This window comes from Cannabis sativa, chromosome 4 (assembly GCF_029168945.1).
Source record: "Cannabis sativa cultivar Pink pepper isolate KNU-18-1 chromosome 4, ASM2916894v1, whole genome shotgun sequence".
Taxonomy (NCBI): Eukaryota; Viridiplantae; Streptophyta; class Magnoliopsida; order Rosales; family Cannabaceae; genus Cannabis; species Cannabis sativa.
The window spans coordinates 79,911,720-79,936,042 of record NC_083604.1 but is presented as its reverse complement, the minus strand read 5'-3'; the positions used below and the strand labels follow the sequence as shown (position 1 = coordinate 79,936,042).

The 24,323-nt window shown below is 31.5% G+C and overlaps 5 protein-coding genes and 1 non-coding gene across 10 annotated transcripts in view; 4 read left to right on the top strand and 2 right to left on the bottom strand.

Annotated features, from left to right (window-relative positions):
- LOC115712945 (cyclin-L1-1) overlaps positions 1 to 7,795 on the top strand; it is a 37,288-nt gene extending 29,493 nt beyond the window's left edge. The window contains exons 1-9 of one of the 3 annotated variants that reach the window (XM_061114943.1): positions 4,307 to 4,606; positions 5,020 to 5,193; positions 5,275 to 5,356; positions 5,803 to 5,943; positions 6,093 to 6,262; positions 6,514 to 6,787; positions 6,983 to 7,319; positions 7,449 to 7,490; positions 7,580 to 7,795. In XM_061114943.1, coding sequence (XP_060970926.1) covers positions 5,042 to 5,193; positions 5,275 to 5,356; positions 5,803 to 5,943; positions 6,093 to 6,262; positions 6,514 to 6,787; positions 6,983 to 7,319; positions 7,449 to 7,490; positions 7,580 to 7,623 — 1,242 coding nt within the window. In that variant the 5' untranslated portion in view covers positions 4,307 to 4,606; positions 5,020 to 5,041 and the 3' untranslated portion in view covers positions 7,624 to 7,795. Of the gene's footprint in view, positions 1 to 4,306; positions 4,607 to 4,845; positions 5,194 to 5,274; positions 5,357 to 5,802; positions 5,944 to 6,092; positions 6,263 to 6,513; positions 6,788 to 6,982; positions 7,320 to 7,448; positions 7,491 to 7,579 lie in introns of those variants that run through there. The other 2 variants (XM_061114942.1, XM_061114941.1) reach the window with 2 other exon arrangements.
- Positions 191 to 3,274, top strand: LOC115714586 (uncharacterized). 2 transcript variants are annotated; one of them, XM_061114945.1, is made up of 10 exons: positions 191 to 902; positions 997 to 1,073; positions 1,294 to 1,379; positions 1,515 to 1,572; positions 1,680 to 1,744; positions 1,847 to 1,928; positions 2,053 to 2,124; positions 2,551 to 2,631; positions 2,723 to 2,842; positions 2,921 to 3,274. In XM_061114945.1, exons 1-10 carry the CDS (start codon positions 809 to 811, stop codon positions 3,110 to 3,112), a joined length of 927 nt encoding a protein of 308 aa, XP_060970928.1. In that variant the 5' UTR covers positions 191 to 808; the 3' UTR covers positions 3,113 to 3,274. The 2 variants fall into 2 exon arrangements, with proteins under 2 accessions (XP_060970928.1, XP_030499188.2); XM_030643328.2 differs by having other exon boundaries at positions 192 to 902; positions 1,677 to 1,744.
- A 1,857-nt stretch (positions 7,796 to 9,652) lies between the features above and the next one.
- Positions 9,653 to 12,226, top strand: LOC115714948 (uncharacterized). Of its 2 annotated transcripts, XM_061114655.1 has the most exons (7): positions 9,653 to 9,903; positions 10,062 to 10,202; positions 10,564 to 10,625; positions 10,745 to 11,010; positions 11,160 to 11,234; positions 11,325 to 11,387; positions 11,894 to 12,226. In XM_061114655.1, the coding sequence occupies exons 2-7, from the start codon at positions 10,096 to 10,098 to the stop codon at positions 11,936 to 11,938; spliced, it is 618 nt and encodes a 205-aa protein (XP_060970638.1). In that variant the 5' UTR covers positions 9,653 to 9,903; positions 10,062 to 10,095; the 3' UTR covers positions 11,939 to 12,226. The 2 variants fall into 2 exon arrangements, with proteins under 2 accessions (XP_060970638.1, XP_060970637.1); XM_061114654.1 differs by having other exon boundaries at positions 9,660 to 9,903; positions 11,325 to 12,226.
- Positions 11,998 to 17,115, bottom strand: LOC115714501 (uncharacterized). Its single transcript, XM_030643226.2, has 13 exons — positions 16,917 to 17,115; positions 16,156 to 16,834; positions 15,739 to 15,823; positions 15,547 to 15,636; positions 15,270 to 15,343; positions 14,788 to 14,872; positions 14,595 to 14,684; positions 14,143 to 14,273; positions 13,777 to 13,858; positions 13,648 to 13,695; positions 13,345 to 13,417; positions 13,152 to 13,255; positions 11,998 to 13,058 (listed from the first exon to the last, which is right to left on the bottom strand). The coding sequence occupies exons 1-13, from the start codon at positions 17,062 to 17,064 to the stop codon at positions 12,933 to 12,935; spliced, it is 1,815 nt and encodes a 604-aa protein (XP_030499086.2). The 5' UTR covers positions 17,065 to 17,115; the 3' UTR covers positions 11,998 to 12,932.
- A 69-nt stretch (positions 17,116 to 17,184) lies between these two features.
- On the top strand, positions 17,185 to 17,257 carry TRNAK-UUU (transfer RNA lysine (anticodon UUU)). Its single transcript has one exon. It is a non-coding gene; the product is annotated as a tRNA-Lys (tRNA).
- A 933-nt stretch (positions 17,258 to 18,190) lies between these two features.
- LOC115712424 (probable methionine--tRNA ligase) lies at positions 18,191 to 24,323 on the bottom strand. The gene is made up of 14 exons (XM_061114652.1): positions 23,959 to 24,323; positions 23,722 to 23,866; positions 22,426 to 22,579; positions 22,171 to 22,326; positions 21,860 to 22,090; positions 21,628 to 21,771; positions 20,832 to 20,922; positions 20,649 to 20,755; positions 20,450 to 20,564; positions 19,666 to 19,784; positions 19,521 to 19,586; positions 19,304 to 19,432; positions 18,490 to 18,636; positions 18,191 to 18,392 (listed from the first exon to the last, which is right to left on the bottom strand). Exons 1-14 carry the CDS (start codon positions 24,092 to 24,094, stop codon positions 18,285 to 18,287), a joined length of 1,848 nt encoding a protein of 615 aa, XP_060970635.1. The 5' UTR covers positions 24,095 to 24,323; the 3' UTR covers positions 18,191 to 18,284.

Here is a 24,323-nt window from a genome sequence, read left to right as displayed (position 1 = left end):
TTCAAAAAAAACAATTACAGAAAAAATTAATAAACCTACATTGGATTGGATGACTATGAGTCTAATGTTTGAAATGACTAACTCTAGTAATTACTTGTTTATGGTGCGGGTTGTAACATTTTTTAAATCAAACCGCATATGTAATTTTTATAATTTCTTAAACTACATTGTACAAAATTTTAGGTCGTATTTTTTATCCAGTGTGATACGGTGTAGACAATTTGTGTAATATAAGTAATTTGATGAACACTTCTGATAAACACCACACAAAAAGTGATAAATTATTATTTGTGCATTTTAATATTGACTCTACACATTGTGATTTTAATATCGGTGTAGTATTAAGCATTTTAAAGTGACAAATAACAATACTCAATTCTTGTTGCTAAATAGTTTGGATAATAGATTTTACATTAAATTTTTTTAAAACATTAGAGAATTCCTTTCTTAATTGACAGAGAGAGCCAAAAGGTACAAATAAGGAAAGCATTAAGAATCAAGAGATGTTTACTCAAATGAAGCAACACAAAAAAGAGGCAAAGAATCATCAAATGCCAGAACCAGCTACACATATCTACACTTCTCTTGTTTCAATCCAAACACACTCTCTTAAAATCATTCAATCAAAAACACCCAATATGGAAAACCCACTCCATCTACTCAAACACTTCATATTCAATAACTTTCATATATCTCATAAACCCTTTTTGTGTACATTTTTCTTAATAGCAATACTATTGGATTTTTCATAGTCTTGTAATAATTACACCCAAAAGGGTATATATTTATTATTTTCTGATTAAAAAAAATGTATGTTCCTAAAGTAAATGAGAGTTTTCTTAATCAACTTGAATCAATGGGATTTCCTTTAGCTCAGTCAACAAGAGCACTTCATTATTCTGGTGAGAGACTCATCAATATTGGTTACTTTATTTTGTTATTGGTAACCAATTTTTTTTTTTTAATTTTTAATTATTATTATTTAATTTTTTTTAGGCAATAACAGTATAGAAGATGCTGTAAATTGGATCATTGATCATGAAAATGATCCTGACATTGACCAAATGCCCTTGGTATCAATATTTCCATAATTTATTTACCATTGTAATTATTAGTAGCTAAAAGTCTGGTTTATTTTTCTGTTAGTTTCAGTTATTAACTAACTAATTTTGTTTTTCAACTCTTTTTTCCTTGTATTACCTCACTATATATAAATACCAATCTGCCTTGATTAATTAAAACACCACTTTTTTTATTCTTTAAACTAAATTGTATACACAAATTTTGTTACAGGTATCAACTGATATTGATATTAGTATTGATTCAACTGAGCAATTTTCTTTAACAGAAGAAATGAAAAGAAAAGCTCAAGAATTAAGGTAACATGTTTCACTTTTTTCTTATAGACTACTCCTAATTTTTTTATATGAAGGTGTATAACATAATTATAAAGTACAATTACTTATAAATATTATTATGTTGTATAATAATTTCTTTGATGTTATTATGATTAGGGATCAAGCAAGAAAGAAGAATGAAGAAGAAAAAAGATTTGAAAGAGAAAGAGAGAAGGTATATATTATCAACAAACAAGTTTATTTTTTCTTTGTAATCTTTTTTTTTTTTTTAGTTTTGATTTGAAGATTTGATTTTTTTTTTCTTGTTTTTTGATTCAGAAGAGGATTAGTTATGGGAAAGAACTCATGGAAGCGAAACGAGTTTTGGAAGAAAACGAAAGAAAACGGTTTTGTTTCAATCTTTCATTTTAATTTTTTCATTTCTCTTATTAATGAAAATATTTGTTCTTCATTTGAGTGAAATAATTAGTAATTTTTTTATGTCTCAGTTACTTGGCTTTGAAACAATCAGAGAAAGAAGAAGAAAAAAGAGCAAAAGAGAAAATTAAATGGAAACTTGAACAAGATAAGGTGCTAATTATAAAATAATAATAATAAAGATTCTTTGGTTTAATTTTTTATCTTTATGCCTTTTGTAATTGATTCTATACAATTTTTTATTTATTTCTTTTATTTGATAAAATTATGGTTTTAGTTGGAAAGAAGGGGTAAGGTTCAAATGCCATTAAAGAGCCCTGCAAAACAATCTGTGGTGCAACAAAAACAGGTATATATATATATATATATATATATATATATATATATATATATTCATTCACTAATTTAATCATTTAATTTAAAATATAATTACATGTAATTTTATTTTTGCTTTCATTAAATGGTTTTTAGTTTAGTAATTATAATTTTTAGAATATATTATAGTTATTTAGTACATTACAAAGATTCATGTACCTAAAACATGAAAATAAATTATTCTAAAGCCTATTTAATATGTACTTAAAAGTAATTATTTTGAAACCTATTTTCACCAATAATTTAGAATGTCACAAACATTTACATAAAGTAAGACACTCCTATTATTATTTGAGAGCATTATTAAAAAATTGTCTTTAAGTGAACAAAATAATAATAAAAAAAAAGTGTTAAAACCAAAATTGATGAAATTAATTATGATATATTCTTTGAGTTTCAGATTTCACATGATCCCATTATGTCTGTTTCAAAGGTTGAGCTCATGAGTGAATGTTTAAGGTCTCTCAAACGCAATCACATGGTATAAATAAATTATATTTTTCACAACATTTTTCACATTGTTATACAAAACACAATAGTGTTATAATTGACTTTTTTTTTTGGGTCTATAGGATAATGAAGCCAAAGTAAGAAGAGCTTTCCAAACTTTGTTAACATATGTTGGAAATGTTGCAAGGGATCCCAACCAAGAAAAATTCAGGAAAATAAGAATGAGTAATCCTAAATTCCAGGTAAATAAATTTATGAAATTATAATAAAATATGTTAATTAAATTATTATTGACTATATGTATTGATTTATTTGAGCAGGAGAGAATTGGGAGTATGAAAGAAGGTGTTGAGTTTCTTGAGCTTTGTGGGTTTGAGAGAAGAGAAGAGTTTTTGTATCTTGGTAGTGAAAAAGTGAATATGGCATTGTTAAACTCAGCTGGCTCTCTATTGAAATCTGCCATTACCAATCCTTTCTTTGGTGTCTTTACCAGGCCAAAAGAGGAGATATGACTAATTAAGTGAATTGAACACTCAAAGATTGATGTGTAAAATTAGCAAGTTGATATGGATTGATTTGAACATGCATAAGGAATGTTTATTAATAAATATATGCTAGAGCTAGTTATTATAAGTTTATGAAATTGGCATTTAATATTAACATTTGATCTAAAATGACTATTTTATTATGCATAGGACATGTATATAGATACTACATAAAGGCTGTTCATCCGATCCAATCCGCACTTTTTTGGTCAAACAACATCCAATCCGCACTAAGTGCGGATTTCATTTTTTGGATCCAATCCAATCCGCACAATAGTTCAAATCCAATCCAATCCAATCCAATCCGCAAAAGTGCGGATTGGATCGGTTACTTTGGATTGGTTACTTTTTAATATTAAATTATTTAATATTTATGAAAAAAATATTTTTTTTCACATAACTAGCAACAAATTAAAATAAATTATAGTTATTTTATGTCTACAACAACACATTAAATAAATAAAATAACAAATAACAAATTCAAAGAAAGAAAAAAATTGTATATATAAAAAAATATTTAAGTTTATTTTAAATTGTATGTAGAAAAAAAAATATATAAGAATAGAATATAAATTTTATCTATTAAGTTTTGCAATATAATTGTATCATATGTATTAGACTTTTAAATTACTATTTTCTTTACATTAAAATGTTATTTTTTTATATATAATTTTTTTAATTTTGTTATAAATATGTGTGGATTGGATTGGATCGGTTACTTTTACATGTCAATCAACATCCAATCCGCACAAGTGCGGATTTTGAATTTTCCAATCCAATCCAATCCGCACAAGTGCAGATATCCGTACTTTGCGGATTGAATTGGATTGGATCGTGCGGATTGGATTGGATCGGTTATTTTATGAACACCCCTAATACTACATGTGTTAATGGTTTAAAATTAATCGCTTAGTAATTTTTTTTGAAATAGAATCATGTATATATCAAATGTCAATTGGATTATTCTCTATACACAAATAATATAATCTTGTAAAAAAAATGAAAAGGTGTTGTAGGAATTTATTCCTAAAATAACCCTACACACAGCAAGATTAAATCAGTTTTCCAAGGCCAAATTAGACCTTTCACCCCAGTCAAACCTCCTATTTGACTCCCTGGTTTTGAGATATACTCTTTATTTCCCAAACATTCAAACGGCAGCCTCCACTAAACTAACCCTACCAGAGAACAAAACACCTTCTTCTTCAATGTTCTTCTATGAAGAACATGAAGAACACCAGCCCCAATAACCAGATACAAACCCCTAATTTGTTCCTTCCCAAACCCAATTAAACCCCAGAAAATAACCCACTGCTCAGTTCGAATTAACCCCCAAAACCGAGCCTTTCCTACGAAGAACATCAACACAAAAAACCCAGAAATTACATACATACACACATAAACATAATATAGAAAAATGCAGAAAAATAAAGGAAGAGATAACACCGGATTTTTATAGAGGTTTACTTCTTGTTATTTATTCCCTCTCTGTTTTGCATTTCTAAATTTTAATGAATTTTTTTATATATTATCTAAATTTTACTTTTGACCATTTATTTTATAAAAAATAATTAATGTATATTTAAGAATATTAATTACTATTTAGTCATATATATATGGGAAAAAGTGAAAAAGGTGTGTCTAATTTGACACGTGTTGTATGTTTAATCTAATTATAAAAAAAAATATCTAATAACAAAATACAAAAATAAAATTTTTATAAATAAAAAAATTAAAAAAAATTAGATTTTAGACAACATAATTTTTTTAATATATAATACCTGTTTCCTAAATAAAAAACACGCCTTTTAATTTTCTTCTTCCTATTCCTCAAATCTCAAATACAGATCCTTATTGTATTGATCGATTATTAGGGTTTAGACTGTGGAGCTGAAGATGATTTATACTGCGATCGATACCTTCTATCTCACAAACGATCAACTCCAGAATTCTCCATCCAGAAAAGATAATATAGATGAACCCACCGAAACTACTCTTAGAATCTATGGCTGCGATCTCATTCAAGAAAGCGGCATTTTGCTGCGATTGTATGCTCTTTTTCTCTTCTATTTTCCTTAACTAGGTTATGCTTTTGATTTTTTCTAATACTGTAATTATAATAATTTCAGGCCCCAAGCTGTAATGGCGACTGCCCAGGTTTTGTTCCATCGTTTTTATTGCAAGAAGTCTTTTGCTCGCTTCAATGTCAAGGTTTGTTTCTCTAATTTGTCCACCTTTAATTTCTTAATTCGTATATAAAATTGTTAATTTTTTGAATTTGAACTTGGGGATGTGATATTAGGTTAATTGAGTTCTTAGTGTCTGTCCAGATTCAAAAGTATTCCCTTCTTCACAAGAATTTTATGTTTGGTCAAACCTTTTAATTTCGTGTTGTTTTTGAGTTGTGAATTGCCACTTACCAGCGCTATAGTGAAATTTGTCAAACTAACCATATGAAAATGTAAAATTAGCAAAATAACCACATTAAATTTACATTATGGTCGCTTGTGGATTGAACATTGTTATTTTGCTAATAAATTTTTTAAGGAAGTTATTTTACTAATAAAAATTTCATAATGACTTTTTTTACAAAACACACAGCCGGATAGCCAATATTTAATACAGTAAATGTCCGATGTTGTTTTGATTTTCTGCAGAAAGTTGCAGCTAGTTGTGTGTGGCTTGCTGCAAAACTGGAGGAGTGCCCAAGAAAAGCCAGACAGGTTATAATTGTTTTCCACAGAATGGAATGTAGGAGGGAGAATTTACCCATAGAGCATTTGGACCCTTTTTCTAAGGTAAGAAGCTTATACAGTTAGTTTGCTGGTTTTATTTTTTTAGAAATTATGAAAAAATTATTGTTTCTATGGTCTTCAAGGGTGAATATACGCATAGAGATGTATACTTTATGTCCTCCCTGTAAAGTAGTTTCACTTTTTTTTGCCAGAAATACTCCGATTTAAAGATGGAGCTGAGTAGAACAGAAAGACACATCTTGAAAGAGATGGGCTTCATTTGCCATGTTGAACATCCTCATAAGTTCATATCAAATTACCTAGCTACGCTTGAAACACCTCCAGAGTTGACACAAGAAGCATGGAATCTAGCAAATGACAGGTATGCAAAAAGTTTTCTGTAGATGTAAATATTTGATAGGAATAATATTTAATGATTGGATATGAGGTTTCTGAATATGAAGTATTTTAAATTTTGTTATTGATAATATTAGATCTAACACTCAGGCCTTTGCTGTGCTTTTGTTCTTCTGTCTATTTATATTTGTTTTATTTTGATGCTCCTATGGTTTTTGGCGTTTTACTATTGCACTCTCTATCATGGCAATGGCTCATCTCACTTTTTAATGGCAGCTTACGTACTACCTTATGCGTTCGATTTAAGAGCGAGGTAGTAGCTTGTGGGGTAGTATATGCGGCTGCTCGTAGGTTTCAAGTGTCCCTTCCTGAGAATCCACCATGGTGGAAGGCATTTGATGCAGAAAAATCAGGGATTGATGAAGTTTGCAAGGTTCTTGCTCACCTCTACAGCCTTCCCAAGGCACAGTACTTACCAGTGTGCAAGGATGGTGATTCATTTACATTTTCTAACAAGTCATGGGATTCTCATTCTCAGCCTCTTCCGAAGGTAATTCTCTTTAACTTTCTCGGTATGTTGATTCTCAATATATTGCTTCATTAGACAATCTGTTCCTAAACTGCAGTGGCATGATTTGATGGTGACCGCTGTGTGATTAAATATTCTCTCATAGTGCTGTTTCATCTATAAATTTGTGTCTTAAATTTACAAAAAATAACATGTGTTTTGCTTTCTCTTCTATAGGTTGTTCCAAAGAGTAGCCCACCAGTTGATGGTGATACTGTCTCCAAGGCTCCTCCATCAGTATCCAGTGACAAGATAATAGAGTCGAATAAGAATGTGACTGCGGAAGGAGAGACAGGAGAGGAACTGATGCACAAAAAGCCCGAGCGTAGAACAGATGTCAGTGGAGATAGGAGCAAGGAAAGAGAAAGAGATAGGGAAAGAGAGAGGGATAGGATAAGGTCTCGGGATCGTGATAGGGGTAGGGATTCTGACCGAGAAAGAGATAGAGAGGAGCCCGAAAGGGACAGAGATAAGGCTAGGGAACGACACCATCGTTCCAAGGATAGAGCTTCAGGTAATTTGCCTAACAAGTTTCAAATTTCGTTAAACTTCATGCCAAATATTCAACAATTTAATTTTCTTTTCAGCATTTGTCTTGAGCAAATTACATTAAACTAAGATTTTTAATGGTGTCTGAATTCAGGTGGAGGGCATTCAGATAAATCAAGACATCACTCATCAAGAGGTATGTATATTTTACTTAGGTGTCATACCTACATGAATTCTTCTTTGAGTTAGGTTGTACATTACCTAAAAAGCTTTCGGTTATTACAGGTTCTTATCCGTCAAGAGAGAAGGATCGATATAGACACCATTAATATGCTTGAATCAGTTTTCAAAGCTTCTTCAAGTAACTTGTATGACATGCTCTGGTGTTTATTCCTTTCCAGAGCGATATAGTGAAGCAATCTTGTTGTAAATGATTAATGAAAAATTTTCATTCTGGACAAAATTTATGATACATATTACTATTTTCTTTTTGTGTTGACAGAATTTTATTAGATTGTTTTCTTATTTTAGCATTACTAATACTAGATTAATTAAGGGTATAATAAAGTAACCCCCTCCAAAATTATTGCATTTTTGCTTTGTAATTTTTGCGATTTTGAAGTTTCAATGAACTAATGAAAATTGATAATGTAAGAATTTTTTTTTGCTAAAGGCAAACACAAGTTATCATCCGAACTAATAAAAAAAAATGAAAATTTACTAATTGACATTGATTTCCAACTAGCTTAAAAAAATAATAGGATTTTTGTAAATTTATTCGGATTGTATTAAGCTGGTTGTAGGGGTTACTTTAGGGAAATTTATAAAAATACTGGAATTTGAGTTAACTTTTACAAAAATACTGTCACACGGAAATCTTTTCAAAAATACTGTGTTTTTGTAAAACACCAGTAAAACACAAAGCAGAACAACTCAAAACAACAGTAGAACACTAGTAAAACACCAGTAGAACACCAGTGAAAACTTAATACATTATACTGCAGTATGAAACTTATGAAAAAACACAGTAAAAAAGTTAAAAATTCCGCCTAACAGTATTTTTGTAAGAAAATGACAAAAGTTAGTATACCATGTAAATTTTCCTTACTTTATTATACCCCTAATTAATCTAGTAATGCTATATTAAACATCTAAAATTCTATATTTTTATGTTATATTAGTTTTCAGGTCAATTATGTTTAAGTCAATGATACTTATTCATACTAATAATATTTAGGATACTTTCACAATTCATTTTTTTTTTCAAATGCATCCCTATCTGTTTTGGTATTTAAAAGTAATTTTTATTTTTTATTTTTTTTTATAATTATATAAGACATCTTAGAAAATTTAAAGAAATTCAAAATAATTTATAATATAAAAAATATTATTCAAATAATCTATTTCACACAAATAAAAGAGTCACGCTTGCAACATATTCATATTTTCGGCGTATTAAATTTTTTTAAATTTTTCAAAAGTTTATAGGATGTCTTAAATAATTACAATGTATATGACTATGAAAAAAATTGAACTAATAAGTTGTCTCGGATGCCAAAACAGGTGGCAATTTGTGTTCGTCGGTCATGATGGTGTTGTGTCGAGACTTAGGTTTACAACCAAATATCAAACCTAACCCGACCCATTTATTAATCGTGTCAAAAATTAAAATTCAAACTCAATCGTTTTTTAAATGGATTGACCTGACTTGACCTGTTTATATAAAAAATCATGCTTAATTTTAGTTAACTTATCAACTCATTAACATGTTTATAAAAAACTTAACATGTTTACAATCTTATTATAACATATTTATGAGCAATTTAACATATTTATATCTTATTTAACTAAAAAAAATATAATTTACATATTATAAATTTAAAAACATATACTCTTACATAGATTATTATGGTATCATTTTTAAATTAAGCGTATCAAACTTAAAGTAAGAGCATTGTTATTAGGGCACCAGTGATGCCTAGCACCTTCTCAACATACCGTGTTGCGATTGGCTAGCGATACTTTTTAAAAGCTATTATATTAAATTATATGAGACACAATACTTAGTTTGACCAATAGCCTTATTTACACATAAAAGAATGGTAAACACCACTGATACCCTTTAGGTTTTCTCTTTAAAAAATAAATTAACCTTATCAACTTAAAAATTACCTATATTCATTTAAAACAAACTGGTTTAGAGGTATCTCTTTTTTTTTTCATTTTTTTTTTTTTAAGTTAAAAATTGTAGAATTCTCCTAACATTTTTAATCCATTAATTTTGATGTGAAAAATGACGGCGCGAAATACAGCTTCTCATTTCTGAAAAAAATATAATAATATATTGGAAAATGTAAAGGCACACTCAATTCAACCCCTTTCTTAGTTGGACCAATACGGTGCGTTTCGTCCTTTCTCTTTCCAGACGCAGACAGAGAAAGAGAGAGAAGAGAAGAGAAGAGATCCCATTTCCATATGAGATCTTTCCCCATTTCTTCTTTCTCTCTCTAAAATCTTATACCAGAAGAAAGGTGGGCTTCTCTTCTCTCCTCCTCATTGCGAACAACAAGCCTTTTCTAACAGCTTACCACAGCATCGCAGTTTGGCGGGTTTGGGTTCCTTCCTCTTTTCTCCTTGTTTTTTTTTTTTTGCTTACTTCTTTCAGTGATTTCAAAATTAGGGTTTTGATTTTCAATCTTTTCGTACCCACCGATAAAGATTTGTTCTCTAATAACTAGTTTTTTTTCGCCAACTTCTTTGGAATTAGGGTTTTTGGGGTTTCGTTTGATATAAAATTTGAGATGTATGCTGATCGAGAGGACGCTGAGAATAGGAGGTCGATAAAGGACCGTCTTAATGGTAGCTTTAGAGATGACTCTAATCGACGCCGTCAATTCACCGGTAAAAGGTAGGGTTTCTCTTCCTCTCACTTGTTTCTGTCCGAGCAAATGACACCCAATTTTGACACAAAGCATAGAGAAACCTGTAATATTATGATTATGTTGTTGATTTACACTAGATTTCGGGTCAAGTTGGTCTATTCGAGCCAATAAGACAAGAGAATGTCGAAGTACTAATTTCCCTTGAAATGCTTTGTTTATTTGCATTTGATATTTTGAGGAAGTACTAATTTTATTTTGTACTCTTGGCTATTGGGTAATGGGTTTTCAGTGGAAAAATTTCTCAATCGTTAATCTTTAGCTTTTTTTTAGGTATTTTGAGGTTTGGAAGCACAATTATGACTGAGTAGTTGTTATTCCCTTTTGCAGACAAAGGCAAGATGACAAATGGGAACATGATCTTTATGAGGATAATGAAGCTCAAGTTTCAAGTATGGATTAAAATAATATCACATGCAATGCAACTGAAAACTAATTAATGTCTATTGTTGGTTTTCAGTATGTATCTTATGTTGTTTTGAGTTTGACTATGTGTTAATGGCTTATGAAGATCGCCAAATTGATTCTCGAGATCTTCGTTTGAAGCTCCAAAGGAAAAATCAACAAGCATCTGTAAGTGGAAGAGGGTCTCATTCAGGCGTGAGAGATCTTCGTGAAAAGCTTTCTGGTAGTATGCATCCACAGCCTGTAAACTACGATCCACATAAGCCTTCACTGGAGGCCGCCAAGCCAACCAGGAGAAGTGTTGCTATTGCTGTTGCACCGGAGAATAGAAAGGTTGCCAATTCAGCTGCTAAGAAGAAGGCCCCGCAAAAGGCATGAATGAATTATTTTTTTACCATTTGTTGATAATAAAGAACTCTTATGAAACAAAAAAAAAAAACACTAAATGATTGAAGTAATGATCCAAAAACACTGTATTACTGTATTTAAACTTTCTGATTGATTACTCATTGTTGGTCCAGGCAAGTACATCAGTGGATGACTTTCTGCACTCCTTAGGTCTTGAGAAATATTCCATTACATTTCAAGCAGAGGAAGTACGTTTACCTTAGAACAATCTTTCATTTACATCCCAATTTTGATGACAATTCATTTTGTTTATCGTTTAAGTTGTGTTGTTTGTGTAGGTTGATATGACAGCTCTTACACACATGACTGATGAAGACCTAAAGGCCATAGGAATACCAATGGTAAAGCTTCCAGCTCTAATATGCCTTCTTCATTTTTTTTACATTTATGTTAGTTAGAAGAAAGTTACTATGTTAACATTCCTTTGGCTTATGCTGGCTTTTGGTTATTTCCTGTGTGAGTTGAAAGATCATATAATATGTATTATGTCCTGAGCAATCAAAGAACTTGGAATAATCATGATATTCCAAAGTTTTAAAATGCAACCGAACAAATGAACGAAATTAAAATTTATTTCATTTCATTACTCCTGATCAAACGTACCCTTAGTTACTCCCGATCAAACCTTCTTATCATATGCTGATGGACTTATCTTTGTTTGGTGTTCCCTTTTCCCAATTTGAATGTGCAATGATTTTCTACTCAGGCTTTTAAGTGGTGATCTTTTTACCCTAACCAAAATAGATTAAAAACAACCCGAAATATATACACTTTCAATGTTTACAATGCTCCTGTCTTACATTTACTGTGTTTCTTTAGCCATAACACACTCGTTTTTGTACAACAGGGCCCAAGAAAGAAGATACTTCTAGCATTGGAATCGAGAGGATGACTTTTCGAAGTGGTATATGTTTTGTAGCTCGATCTTGTCATGGATTTTTTATATGGCAGATGCACTTCAGATGTTTGTGTTTGTTCTGATTAAGATCAGCTTTCAGATAGCTTCTTTACTTTTTTTGTGTCTTCAAAGACCTTGGTTGTATTGATTAAATTGGCTCTAAGGAGTTAGGAATTGGTATCAAACCCCAATGGTCGTTGCAATTTAGTAAATTTGAATTAGTAGGAATATTAATTTTGTCATTTATTTATATTATATATTATACTGCTCGTTGCCTGTGGATACCATTTTCCTTATATTCAAATTCAAGCATATAATGATATAAAATATAATGTTATAATGCAATATACAATTGTGAATTGTGCTGAAATTACCATTTTTTTTCCAAACACCCAAATGTGAGATCACAAATATGGTATTTGGTTCATAGTTGTTGACATATTATAGCATCTTCAATGAAAGTGAATATGGGTGATGTAAAATTAGTAAAAAATGTAAGAACTATCCTTGAGAAAAATTTACTTTTCCTTAAGAAAAATAATAAATGAACAATTTTTTTTTATTTATATTTATGCTATTTTGTTTATTTTATTATAATAATTCTTCTCATTTATTTATTGTTTTATTTAGTTATTTTATTATAATATTTATTTTTTTGTGTTTCTCCCCCGTGCTAATCGAGCTATTTCGAATTTTAATGAAATTCCTTTTGTAATAATAATAATAAGAATTTTTTAATATATTTAATATTAATTTTTTATTGGAGCATAATTTAAGTAAATTGAAGCAAATAATATATCTAAGTTGTACAACCATTGGATTGGAGATTGTCTTAAAAGCTAACTCAAATCAATCCAAAACATGTATAAATGAAACCAGTGGCTGGCTCCTAATGAACAAATTAGTTGGCACAATTGTGAAGTTAGTTTAATCTACAGAAAAATAAACTATCAAAACTGACAAATATTCTTTGGGCTAAAAACCCTTTTTAATAAGATGCTTTGATTACTTCGATCTTCTTCCATGCCAAGTACTTGTTGTTTTCTTGCTTGTATCTTCTCCACTCTCTTAAAGCTGCCAAGATAACATGCATGGCAACTGGCAGAAAAAATGGCTGTGCATATATATGGAAGAAGATTAAATATGAGAGAGAATGAATTTTCATAATTCTAGCATGGGATATATAAGATGTTTTTAGTAAACTAACCGAGTAGACAGCAAAACAGTGCTCGAATGAGTAGTAGCTAACGGACATGATCGATGGGTGAAAAAAGGCGTCCTCTGCCAGAGATCTTGCTTGTCCAGATGCCACTGATAACAAAAGAAATAAAACTAGTTCTCAGCTTGAAATCAAATGTTTTGGACAATTCATGAGATATTAACAAGTTAAAGGCACATACCAGCAGAAGCATCATAAATACCAAGAGAAGCATTATTTTGAGTCAGTTTTGCTGCCTCCAGAGAATACGCTACCTACTCGTGGAGATGAATTGAGATCTATCAGTATCAGAAAGAAGCAAAAGGCTAGAAGCTATAGACACATTTGTGTCCCTAGTTTATGGAGCTACTATAAATGCACTTGGGTCCAAGCTAAACAGCATAGAATGCTCATTTTCCACGCATTGTGTTAATTTTAAGAGTCTAGTTAAAAATTAGACACATGTAACTTGACAACGGTCACTGGAGAGTATCAGAAAAGTTACCTGTTTACCAATCTCGTCCATAATAATCATCCTAGGAAGTGACTGAACCTGTATGAAGAAATGTGTTATTCTTGTCACGAAGATCAGCTGCAGAAAACCAATTCAAATGCCGAACAAGTTTAGACGTACCAGTCTGGAAAGAGATCCAAGGGTGGTAGCACATGATCGAAGGTTAAAACAGGCATGTTGCCGCGACAAGACATCCAATTCCCTACAAAATCAATAAATAGAATAATTCATACCTAATATTATAATAAGCAATACCATTATATGACATCAACAGGAGAAGTCGTTGATAAAACACAAGGTCACATCAAAGAAGTGATTTACTATAACAAACATGTTAACAAGGGGATCTGGAAGTGACCAACTGCAGGTTTTAGCAAAATACAGTGAGCTTCCTTGATATATCCAAAATATAAATGCATTCATATACATAGTTAGTGATGCTTCATTTATTTTTTTTGGCTCACAACATTTTAATTTGAATCTTACCACACTGTGAAGCCTCTTTCACTAGTTAATAGGTTGGATATGCCAGAAGAGCCAAAAAAGTGGTTGTCAGATTTGAGACCAAAAAGTTGCCTTAATTGCCCCATGAAAACTTCAATAACTTTCTGAAGATCCTGTTCCAAATATTTTTGCATCAGTTATAGAAAATTAACAGAAAGCATCCACAATAATAGAACAGAGCCCCAGTCATTGAAACTTTATTGATGAGTTATTCATGGGTACAAAATTAATTTATCTTTTAGCAACATTATAAAGTAATAAATGATCTGTTCTTGTTTCTAAGTTAATTCCTCACTCTCAGCACTCAGGAAAGAGATTATCAAGAAAGGTTAACAATGTAACTCTAACCAACATAGTGTACCACAAGAGAATTTCTTTCCTTGAATAGCAAAGCATCTAGAATATAAGATTAAAAGCATAGAAAAACATCTAACCTGTTGTGAAATTGTATGAATGACTGGATGCTTACTTCTCAAAACTTTCCCACATCCTTTAGGGTTCCAAACAGTGACTCCTCCCCACATCTTCAGTACAGTTATCATTGGGATATAAAAAATTGGATAAGTTCAAATAGAAAATTCAGTTAAGAATGCTTGGAAAATAGATAACTGTGACATGTTAACTAACCGGGGAAATGAAACCATTTGTCTTAGAAATCTCTCCATTTTCAAGCTGTAGGAGAAGGGGGCACTCCTTTGCCGAAGGAATATATCTGGCAACAAGTACAGAAAATAATTATTGGGGTTGTGAGTTATAAATAGAATTCTCTCTAACAACACTAGAGTCAGAATTAGCTATAAAATAAAGATTTTTTCTTAAACTAGGGTTAAGACATGTACCCCAACACAAACATATTCAATGTAATAGGGAAAAAATTGTAAAGTAGTTTCTCTCAATAGATATATAACTCCAAGCCCAAACAACCTGTAGACAATGATATAGCACTAAATTTTGAAAAAGATTTACATACTGAAAAGTGCATACTGCAGAATGTTTGCAATATCATATTTATCTTAGTTACTGCTTCAACTCAATTAAATCATAATCCATACAGTAAACATTTATATAAGTAAAATAATTAGAAGAATGATATGAGTTGAAGAATATACACCACAAAGTGTAATATCTTTGATCTCCCACCAGCTGCAATGGAAGTATCCAAGTGCCACTCATTTGAATTCACCTGTACAACATAATTAGTTAGGTTCAAAGATTTTGAATAAAAGAAATTGAAATAATCAAAGTTTAAGTACACCTAAATGAATACAAGCATGGACATTATATATTATGCACACTAATTTTAGATATTAACCATCTAAATCAAACGAAAATTAGCTAGTATAATGCTTCCTATCAAATCATGAAATGACACAAGGCTTAGCATACAAAGAAAGGAAGATCCTTGGTACTAAAAATGAAGCTGCTCCACTTGTCATCCCAGTAAGAAAATGAGGACTTTGGTGTGTGGTATAAAACCTGATACACAGTAAAGAACAGTGCAATCAGACTACATAATTAAAATGACAATCTATATGAAAATTAACCAAAACTGAAAACAAATTAATTGAAGAATATTACTTGACTTTCTACGCTTATGTTGGCAATAGGTCTTAGAGCATCGATTACAGGGGCCAAGAGAATCTCTTCCACACTTCGAAAATCCCTGCAGGTACAATAAAACCCAACAAGAGAAATTTGAAGATCACTACGAGTACTTTCTAACTAGGTGTTCAACCATACTAGACATTTCCCATACCTTATCAGTATAGTTAAGAGATATTTCACCATATCTTAGACCAAGAAAATATAACTACTATAGATACATAGATTATAGATACATGACAAATAAGGAAAGCCTCAACGTGTCAACATAACTGTTAGATATACTTACTAATTTACTGCATGTTTTCATCATCATCACCAGTTATTTCATAATAATTTTTCAATCATAACACCATGAAATGCCAATAATATAAAAATGAAAGAACTCCATACCAATCATAGACCCCATCTCTTGGATCAGAATTTAGCAAATTGAAGGAAAGCACAATCTTTCCATCAGCACCAACAGGCATAAACTCCCCATGAATCGAACCTTCTTCTTTTCCACCATTAACAAACACTTTAACAAAAATCTCCGCCACTCGAGACAATGCCGCCGTCTCAGAAACCTTCCCGGAAATCCAAGCGTGCCTATACTTTCCGGTGACAGCTCTAACATCCTCATCTCTACTCACCAACACCACAGTATAGACCTTCCCGCCTCGGGCAAGCTCGGAACAACCGCCCAAAGCAGACTCTAACGACTCATCAACAGCCTCATCATCACCACCACCAAAATCAACGTTACTTAAGGCACCACACCTCCATGGGCACGATGATTTACTGGTTGGTGATTGGATACAGTGGGAACCGGAGTCAACAACTACTGAGACAGTATAGTTAGTGCCACACGTACCACATTCTGGAGTTCCTGAACCCAATTTGTACATTCGATCGAGAAGTGAGGTCTCCAGGTCCTCAGAAGATTTGAATTCGAAACCGATGAAGATAGCCTGAAAGTGACAGGGAAATTGTAATGGAGTGGAATCTAGCTGAGCCGAGAGGTGGTCGATTTCGCGGAACGGTAGAGGTGCACGGTAGATTTCCACTGATTTCCATAGCAATGGGAAACCTGTAACGCAAAAAAGGAAATGAATTAGAGATCAAAAGCAATAATAGAAAGAGACGAGGAGAAAGAATAAGGATTTTAGGACCTAGTACGAAGGAGAAGAGCACTGAAATGGTGAGGACTAGGCGCTTAAGGCCAGGTTTAGTCTTTCGCATTGATTTTGGATCGAAGGTCGATTGTGGATCATGTTGTTCAGATACTTCTGATTTGGTAATTTCAGAGACTTCCGCCATTGATGAAAGGCAAAGCTCCGATTCACTGAAATTTCTGTTCGGGTTTTATTTCTTTTTATTTTTTTTTTTAATTTCGAAAACAGATTATTTTTTAATATATAATAATTTTATTTCATCAAAGCCGTCTTAGCTCAGCCGGTAGAGCGCATGGCTTTTAACCATGTGGTCGTGGGTTCGATTCCCACAGACGGCGTTTTATTTAGTTGTATAATATTTGTTTATTTTTTTAATATCTAATTTTGAAACTTAGAGGAAAATATAGAGTAAATACCATTTTGGATTTCTGTTATGCAAAAGTTATTAATTGGACCCTGTGTTTTGTTAAATGATAAAATAAACCATGTATTTTCTAAAATAGTACAAATAGGACCCTGAATTGATTTTTTGTCAAAATAAAGTTTAATTATAATCCGATCTAAAAGTGCTATGGCAAAACTGTTTACATTTTTTGTATCTGTTCGTATTAAGCATTGTCTTCAAGTTGGTTATATTAAAAAAAAAATTGTCAAAAATTAAGCTCAGGGTCCTATTTTTTATTTTTTTTAGAAAATACAGGGTCCATTTTGTCATTTAACAAAACACGAGTCAAATCATAGCTTTTGCAAACACGAGTCAAAATAGTATTCTTTTAAAAAATATATGATAAATAACATTTTTCGTCTGTTTTTAAAATAAAATTTAATAATAATTTAATTTAAATATGACATGTTACTGTCTTTAAATTAGTTATGTTAAAAAAAAAATTAAGATAAGTGTTTTATTTATACAAAATTAGAGAGTATGAGATTTTTTTTTTCTTTTTTTTTTTTGATGAATATGAGATTTTTTTTTATTATTTAACAAAATAGAAGATTTAATTAATTATTTTCACAAAATAAAAAGTCTAAAATATTATAAACCAAAAAAATAAATGTAAATTTGACTCTTTATTATTTATTTATTTTGGAAAGGGACTTCATTTCTTTAGTTCATACATTTCAAATGATCACATCATTTGTTTGTTCCTACAAAATCTAATGTGGATGAAGATTAAATATGATGTAATTATCTTAACCATATAACTAAATATGATGTGATCCTATTTTGAAATATCCTAATTAAAATTAGTAAGACAAGACATCATATATTGAATTTAAGTGAGTAAATTGAGAAGCATCACTATCATTATTGTTATTACATTAGTAGGTACACATATATGCCTTCAAATTGATTTTTCATAATTACACAATAATTGTTTTGGCCAATTTCTTAGCCAATTTACTAGCTTCATTCCTATCAGCTTGATTTCCAGCAAACTTCTTCCTAAACAACTCCACATCTTCATCTTTCTGTACAACAAATCACAAGAAGATACATGAATCAGTCAAGAGAAATTTATTACAAATAATGGTTTTATTTAAGAAGTAATATAAATAATTTACATACCAATTCCTTAAATAAAGGTTCTGGTGTCCCAATTTTATGGCCAGCAGGTACAAGCTCCCAAGGTTTCCTAAACCTTTCGGCAACATTTCCATCTTCATTGCTAAGTGAAAGTTGATTTTCATGGGAGATACCAAGCTGCTTTAGTACCTTAACAAAAGAGTGTCAATAAAAAGAAGAGTAATTTGTTAGAATATTCATATGGGCAGTGTCATTATTAGCATTATTAGCATATAAGAGTAACTATATAATCGGTATTGCATGATATTCTATTTCTATCATTAGGCCATAATATGATAGACATAATGTGCTAACACGTTTGGGACTTATGGACATGTTCTAAAATGTCTTTGGTTAGTCCAATGGTCAAGAAAATTAATTCTTTCAAATTGAGCATGTAGACCCAATTGGCCCAAGGTTGTGCCCTTTTATTGGTGACCAAGAGGTATGTGTGTGGCTAAGATGTGTGCAAAGTGTAAAAGAGTTGCGTTCATGGAACTCTGTTAGAGAGTCCCACATTGTTAATATGTGGAAAGATAATAGAACATATAAGATGAATGATTACTCCTCCCATTATCAATTGGTTTTGAGATAAAACCACATTCACTCTATCCCAAATTCTAACAAACCCCTTACATTTTGTGTGGGTGGATGACACTGAAGAACAAAGTGCTCTAAGGATTCATAGCCATTGTTACAAGGTAACATAGTGTTTATTATTATCATTATTATTATTCTTTGATTCTTAAATAAGATGATTAAATAGAGAATAGACCGAGTTTAACAACATTTGAATTGGTAATGATGCAATACCTACCTTGAGTGAGAAAGAAGGCATGAATGGTTGTAACAAGCATGATAGAAGATAGACCAGACCAACTGAAGTTCTCATAACAATGTTACAGGAATCTTTGTCATTCTTGTAAAGCTTCCAGAATTGGCTCTCCTATAAAGTATTATGTCATATATTATAATACATTTAGAACAAGTTAAAGTACAGCTGATTACTATGCAAGCTTAAATTGTGATCTTACTTGTAGGTATGCATTGCCTTCACTAGAGATGCTCATTCCAATTTTTAGTGCTTGCTTCAGTTTGACCTGAATCAAATAACAAGTGTAAGGTAAAAGTTGTTGAGAAGAAAACTAATTGTTCTTATTTGATTGTTCACATAATTACCTTTTCCATTGCTTCAATGTATTGGTCCACAAGCTTACTAATCTTTTCTGCTAATGTTTGTGTTAAGGAATGGGATTCAGCTCCTGGTGAATCCGAAATGATGGATCCATATCCTGTTCCTGTAGCAGAGCATAACATGGAATGAATATGTTAGAAAATTTTATGTTGTGGACATTGTCCCACATATAATAAATGGTAGAGAATTGAGCCATATATAAGAACATGAGCTACTCCACTCATTGCCAATTGGTTTTGAGATGGAACCCCATGATTCTCAACATGGTATCAGAGCCATATTTCTCATCTTGAGGGGGAATGTTGTGGACATTGTCCCACATAGAATAAATGGTAGAGAATTGAGCCATATATAAGAACATGGGCTACTCCACTCATTGCCAATTAGTTTTGAGATGGAACCCTATGATTCTCAACATTTTATATGCCCACTTTACACCTTGGGGTCCGTTTAGTATGGATAATTTCACTAGTTTGGCTATGCTGGTGAATAGATGATTGTGAGGATAAGGTGGTAAGGTTTTGAGAGAGTGTTGCTTACCATAACTCTCTCTTTCACTTTCTATAATGGAGATTCAATTCTCAACATTGGATGTGTGTTCTATACTAAACTAATTCCCTAAATAAAATATTTCAATCTTGAATAATTTATGAGCATGATTTTGTGTTGATTGTTGTTAATAATAACATATCACCCCCATTGTTTATTAAAAACTAACAAGATATTCATCCAAAGAGATCATAAACTTGGCTAACTTACTGAACTAACCTTGAGGTTTTGCAATGAAGCTCAAAACTCGGTTAATGAAATTCCCAAGATTATTAAGCAACTCAGTATTTAATTTTGCTTGCAAATCTACCCATGTAAACATTGTATCTGAGACCTAAAACAAAACAAACAATGACATTAGAAATTGGGTCAAAACAATTATGTGACATTAGTAATGCTGAAGTCCAACACAACATACTTCTGGTCTGTTAGTTAACAAGTAGTATCGCCACACTTCTGATGGGATATTTGTATCTTTTGCATCGTTACCGAAAACTCCTACTCCTTTACTCTTGGAGAACTTACCTGCACCAAGAAAATTTAAAACTACTATATAGTAACAAAGTAATTATGAAACAAAACCATAAAGCTTAACTTGTACCTGTTTCATAGTTTAGATATTCAGTCACACTAATGTTCTTCATCAGTGTCCAGTTTTCTCCAGTTCCAATAAGTGTAGATGGAAACATAACCTGAAAAAAGTGTAACAGGTAAACCAAACATGAATAATTGTAAATTATCACAACTGCAGACCCCATATGTACTAGAAGGATTTATGAGGCATATGGTGTTGGTTTCTTAGTTGAGAGCCTATATATTTAGTCTCTTAGTTCCACTTGCTCATTAAAACGGCTCACTTTTTAGCCGTTTTAACTAATTTGGGTTTTGTAATGAGCTGCACAACTGTTTGAAAGTGCAGGCTCGGGTTAGAGAGTTTGAGAGGAAAAACACTTGAGAGTTATACTAGAGTAACGACAACAAATGATTGAGTTCAGTAGTTCTCCAGATAAAATTATCGACTCTAGATATATAGTAATATGAAGAAGACAAAATATTTATCTATATTATATCAAATAGATGGACAATCAAATCTATATCTCGATTCGATAGAAAGCCTAAAAAGGTGAATAGGGTCCCAATAATGAGAGAAATTCCATAATGATAAGTAATTTGTTAACAAGCCTATTTGATTAAAGGCCCCAATGCTTATAAATGGTGGGATTCCATCTCGGATTGATGTATTTGTCTAACAAATTAGTATTCTTCATCTAATCTAACTTTGTTTCTGAGTGTTCTGATTATTGGATCTTGAGCTAGAAATCTGTTTAGATTTCCTAAGAGTTTTAGATTGGCAACACCTTAATATTATTATTAGAATGTATATGAAAAACTCTTACTGTGTGAAAAGGCACATTGTCTTTTCCCATAAACTGATACAACTCAACATTTTCAGGGTTCTTCCACCACAGCTCCCAATCAGAAGTGTAACATGAAGTGATCGAGACATAACCGATAGGCGCATCAAACCAAACATAGAACACCTAAACAAAGTGATTTTCACAACAAAATCATCAACAAAAAAGAAGAAAAAAAAAACACCAGTACATAGAATTTAGTACAATACTAAACCTTATCCTTAAACTTTTCAAGTGGAACAGGAACACCCCACTTAAGATCTCTTGTTATACACCGCGATTTAAGTCCTTCTTTCAACCATGCATATGTAGCTTGAATGGCATTCTGGCTCCAACACCCTGCAACTGACATGACATTGATGTATTCTTCCAATTTCTCCTTCAACAATGGGAGTTCTAGAAATAAGTGTTCGGTGTCCCGAACATGTGGAGTTGTGTTGCATACCTGTTGTTCATTTAACTGAATTTTCACCAAGACAAAAACCCAAAAGACTCAGAATTGTAACTCAGGAGAAAAATACATACTTTACACTTGGGATCCCTTAGTTCAGTTGGATTCAATAGCTTTCCACACTTCTCACATTGATCACCGCGAGCAGAATCATAGTTACAATCCAGTAGTGGACATGTACCTTCAACGAGCCGATCAGCCAAGAACCGGTTGCAATTTTCGCAGAAAAGCTGAATAGTCATTCCAGTTTAGAGAAAACAAAGAAGACAAACAAGTGATGCATAGATTGTAAAAGATGAATGTTTGAACACAAAAAACAAATGACATACTTGCTGCATTGTGTTATCAGAAAGCCAATTGTTCTCAATCAGTTTGGTGAAAATTTCTTGGCAAATTTCGGTTTGTTGAGGCGTTGATGTTCGTCCAAATTCATCAAAACTTATGTTGAACCAATCATAGACCTCTTTATGAATTGCATGATATCTATTAACAAAGTAAAGAAGTACAATAAAAGTGAAAAAAACAGAGAAAAGAAAGATGGAAAAAGATAACAAGATCAGCTTATATACCAAATTACAGGCTCATACAGTTTATAATATCTAAATGAAAATCATAAAAAAAAAAGGCCATCCCCATAGTTTTACTCAATAAACAAAGAGAAATATCCCTTAATAAAAATTAATACCAAAATGTTAATGGTATAAAAAATTCACCTTAATATTTGATAGAGGGACAATATGTTCGGGAACTTTCGGTATTAAGTAGGGCTGGTTATGTATTGGTTTAGTTCGGATTTTTAAATTATTCAAACTAAACTAGTCTTATATATATGGTATTTAGTTTTAACACATTATTAATGTAGGACTCTCTAACATTCTATTTTTTTTTTCAATCTTGCACGACTCGATCATAAGTGGCTTTATCCTCAAATCACAAGTGGCTCTCTTTGTTCGTCTTTTTGGACGAGTTTTTGGATTTTCGTTAGAGTTTAGTTTGGTTCTGATACCATATTAGAATGTAAAAGTGTATAGTAAGGTGCATGAGGTTCCATCTCAATGAGAGAAATAGCTCATGCATCTTATATATGTTATTTAATTTCAAACATTATTAATGCAAAACTCTCTACCAGACCAATTAAATAATTTAACCAAACCAAATTAATCCACTCATAAATAGATTTCGCGGTCGTTTTAAACTTTTTTTAAAATAATTGTTCATTTTTTTGATAATTTTTCTTTTTTACTTCTAATAAATTTATAGTACAAATAATAACAAAATATTCTCAAACACAATATTAACTCAATATTAATATTTTTATTTTACTTAAAAGTTGTCTTAAATATCAATATTTCATCCAAAATACATATTATTATTAAGTTTAATAAAAAATTATACGAATTGGTTGAAGGGTCTTGGACAACGGCCCGGCCACCCTAGGCCCTGACTGATCGTTATGTTTGACCAGAGACCTATGTATAACTTTCCAATTTATGATGTGAAGAAACAGCTACAAATTTTTCTAAAATAAAATCTTAATTAAAATATATAACAATTAGGAACCAAATGATTTTTGTTTTATTTCTTTTCTTCTCCAAAAAAAAAAGTTGTGAGGTTGACCAGCTTACTTGTCACAAATCTGTTGAGGAGTAGAATTCTCCTCAATGGCTTTTGTCTCAGTGGCCGTACCATACTCGTCAGTCCCACATATGTAAACAACGTTGTACCCACGAAGACGACAGTATCTAGCAAAAACATCACCACTCAAAACACCTGATCCATTCACAAATTAAATTCAAAACCCATTTCATAATTAATCTACTAAATAAACATAATCTCAATTCAACAATAACAATTATACATACATCCAATGATGTTGCCGAGGTGAGGAACGTTGTTGACATAAGGCAAGGCACTAGTGATTAGTACGTTCCTCTTACCTCGTATTGGTACTTTTGGACTACTTTTCACTACTCTTCTTGAATCATCTTCTTCTTCCATCTCTTCGTACTTTGTTTTAACAATAAAAGTTAGTTAATAATAATACTACTAATATAGTATATGTAATGTTATGTAGTAGTTGTGCTTGGTTTTTACGCGCCGTGACAATGAATTTAAGCATATGCACCTGAAAATGGCTTATTTATGTCTCAAAAATATGCTTGTTTTCTTTACAAGTTGGATATATTGATCAAATAATGAATATAATTGGTTTGAGATTTTAGTGAGT

Bases quoted from the DNA above. Each gene is read 5' to 3' on its own strand.
- LOC115714586 (XM_030643328.2), top strand. From the start codon at position 809: ATGTATGTTCCTAAAGTAAATGAGAGTTTTCTTAATCAACTTGAATCA. The intron at 1,573-1,676 runs GTATATATTATC...TTTTTGATTCAG, and splicing joins TTGAAAGAGAAAGAGAGAAG to AAGAGGATTAGTTATGGGAA. The intron at 1,745-1,846 runs GTTTTGTTTCAA...TTTATGTCTCAG, and splicing joins GAAGAAAACGAAAGAAAACG to TTACTTGGCTTTGAAACAAT.
- LOC115714948 (XM_061114654.1), top strand. From the start codon at position 10,096: ATGTATGCTGATCGAGAGGACGCTGAGAATAGGAGGTCGATAAAGGAC. The intron at 10,203-10,563 runs GTAGGGTTTCTC...TCCCTTTTGCAG, and splicing joins CGTCAATTCACCGGTAAAAG to ACAAAGGCAAGATGACAAAT. The intron at 11,011-11,159 runs GCATGAATGAAT...TTGTTGGTCCAG, and splicing joins AGAAGAAGGCCCCGCAAAAG to GCAAGTACATCAGTGGATGA.
- LOC115714501 (XM_030643226.2), bottom strand. From the start codon at position 17,064: ATGGCGGAAGTCTCTGAAATTACCAAATCAGAAGTATCTGAACAACAT. The intron at 16,835-16,916 runs GTCCTAAAATCC...TTTGCGTTACAG, and splicing joins GCTCTTCTCCTTCGTACTAG to GTTTCCCATTGCTATGGAAA. The intron at 14,873-15,269 runs GTATATTCTTCA...ACTTGTTGCCAG, and splicing joins AAGATATTACACTTTGTGGT to ATATATTCCTTCGGCAAAGG.
- LOC115712424 (XM_061114652.1), bottom strand. From the start codon at position 24,094: ATGGAAGAAGAAGATGATTCAAGAAGAGTAGTGAAAAGTAGTCCAAAA. The intron at 23,867-23,958 runs GTATGTATAATT...TGAATGGATCAG, and splicing joins CCTCGGCAACATCATTGGAT to GTGTTTTGAGTGGTGATGTT. The intron at 22,580-23,721 runs GTAAGCTGGTCA...CTTTGTTAATAG, and splicing joins CCTCAACAGATTTGTGACAA to ATATCATGCAATTCATAAAG.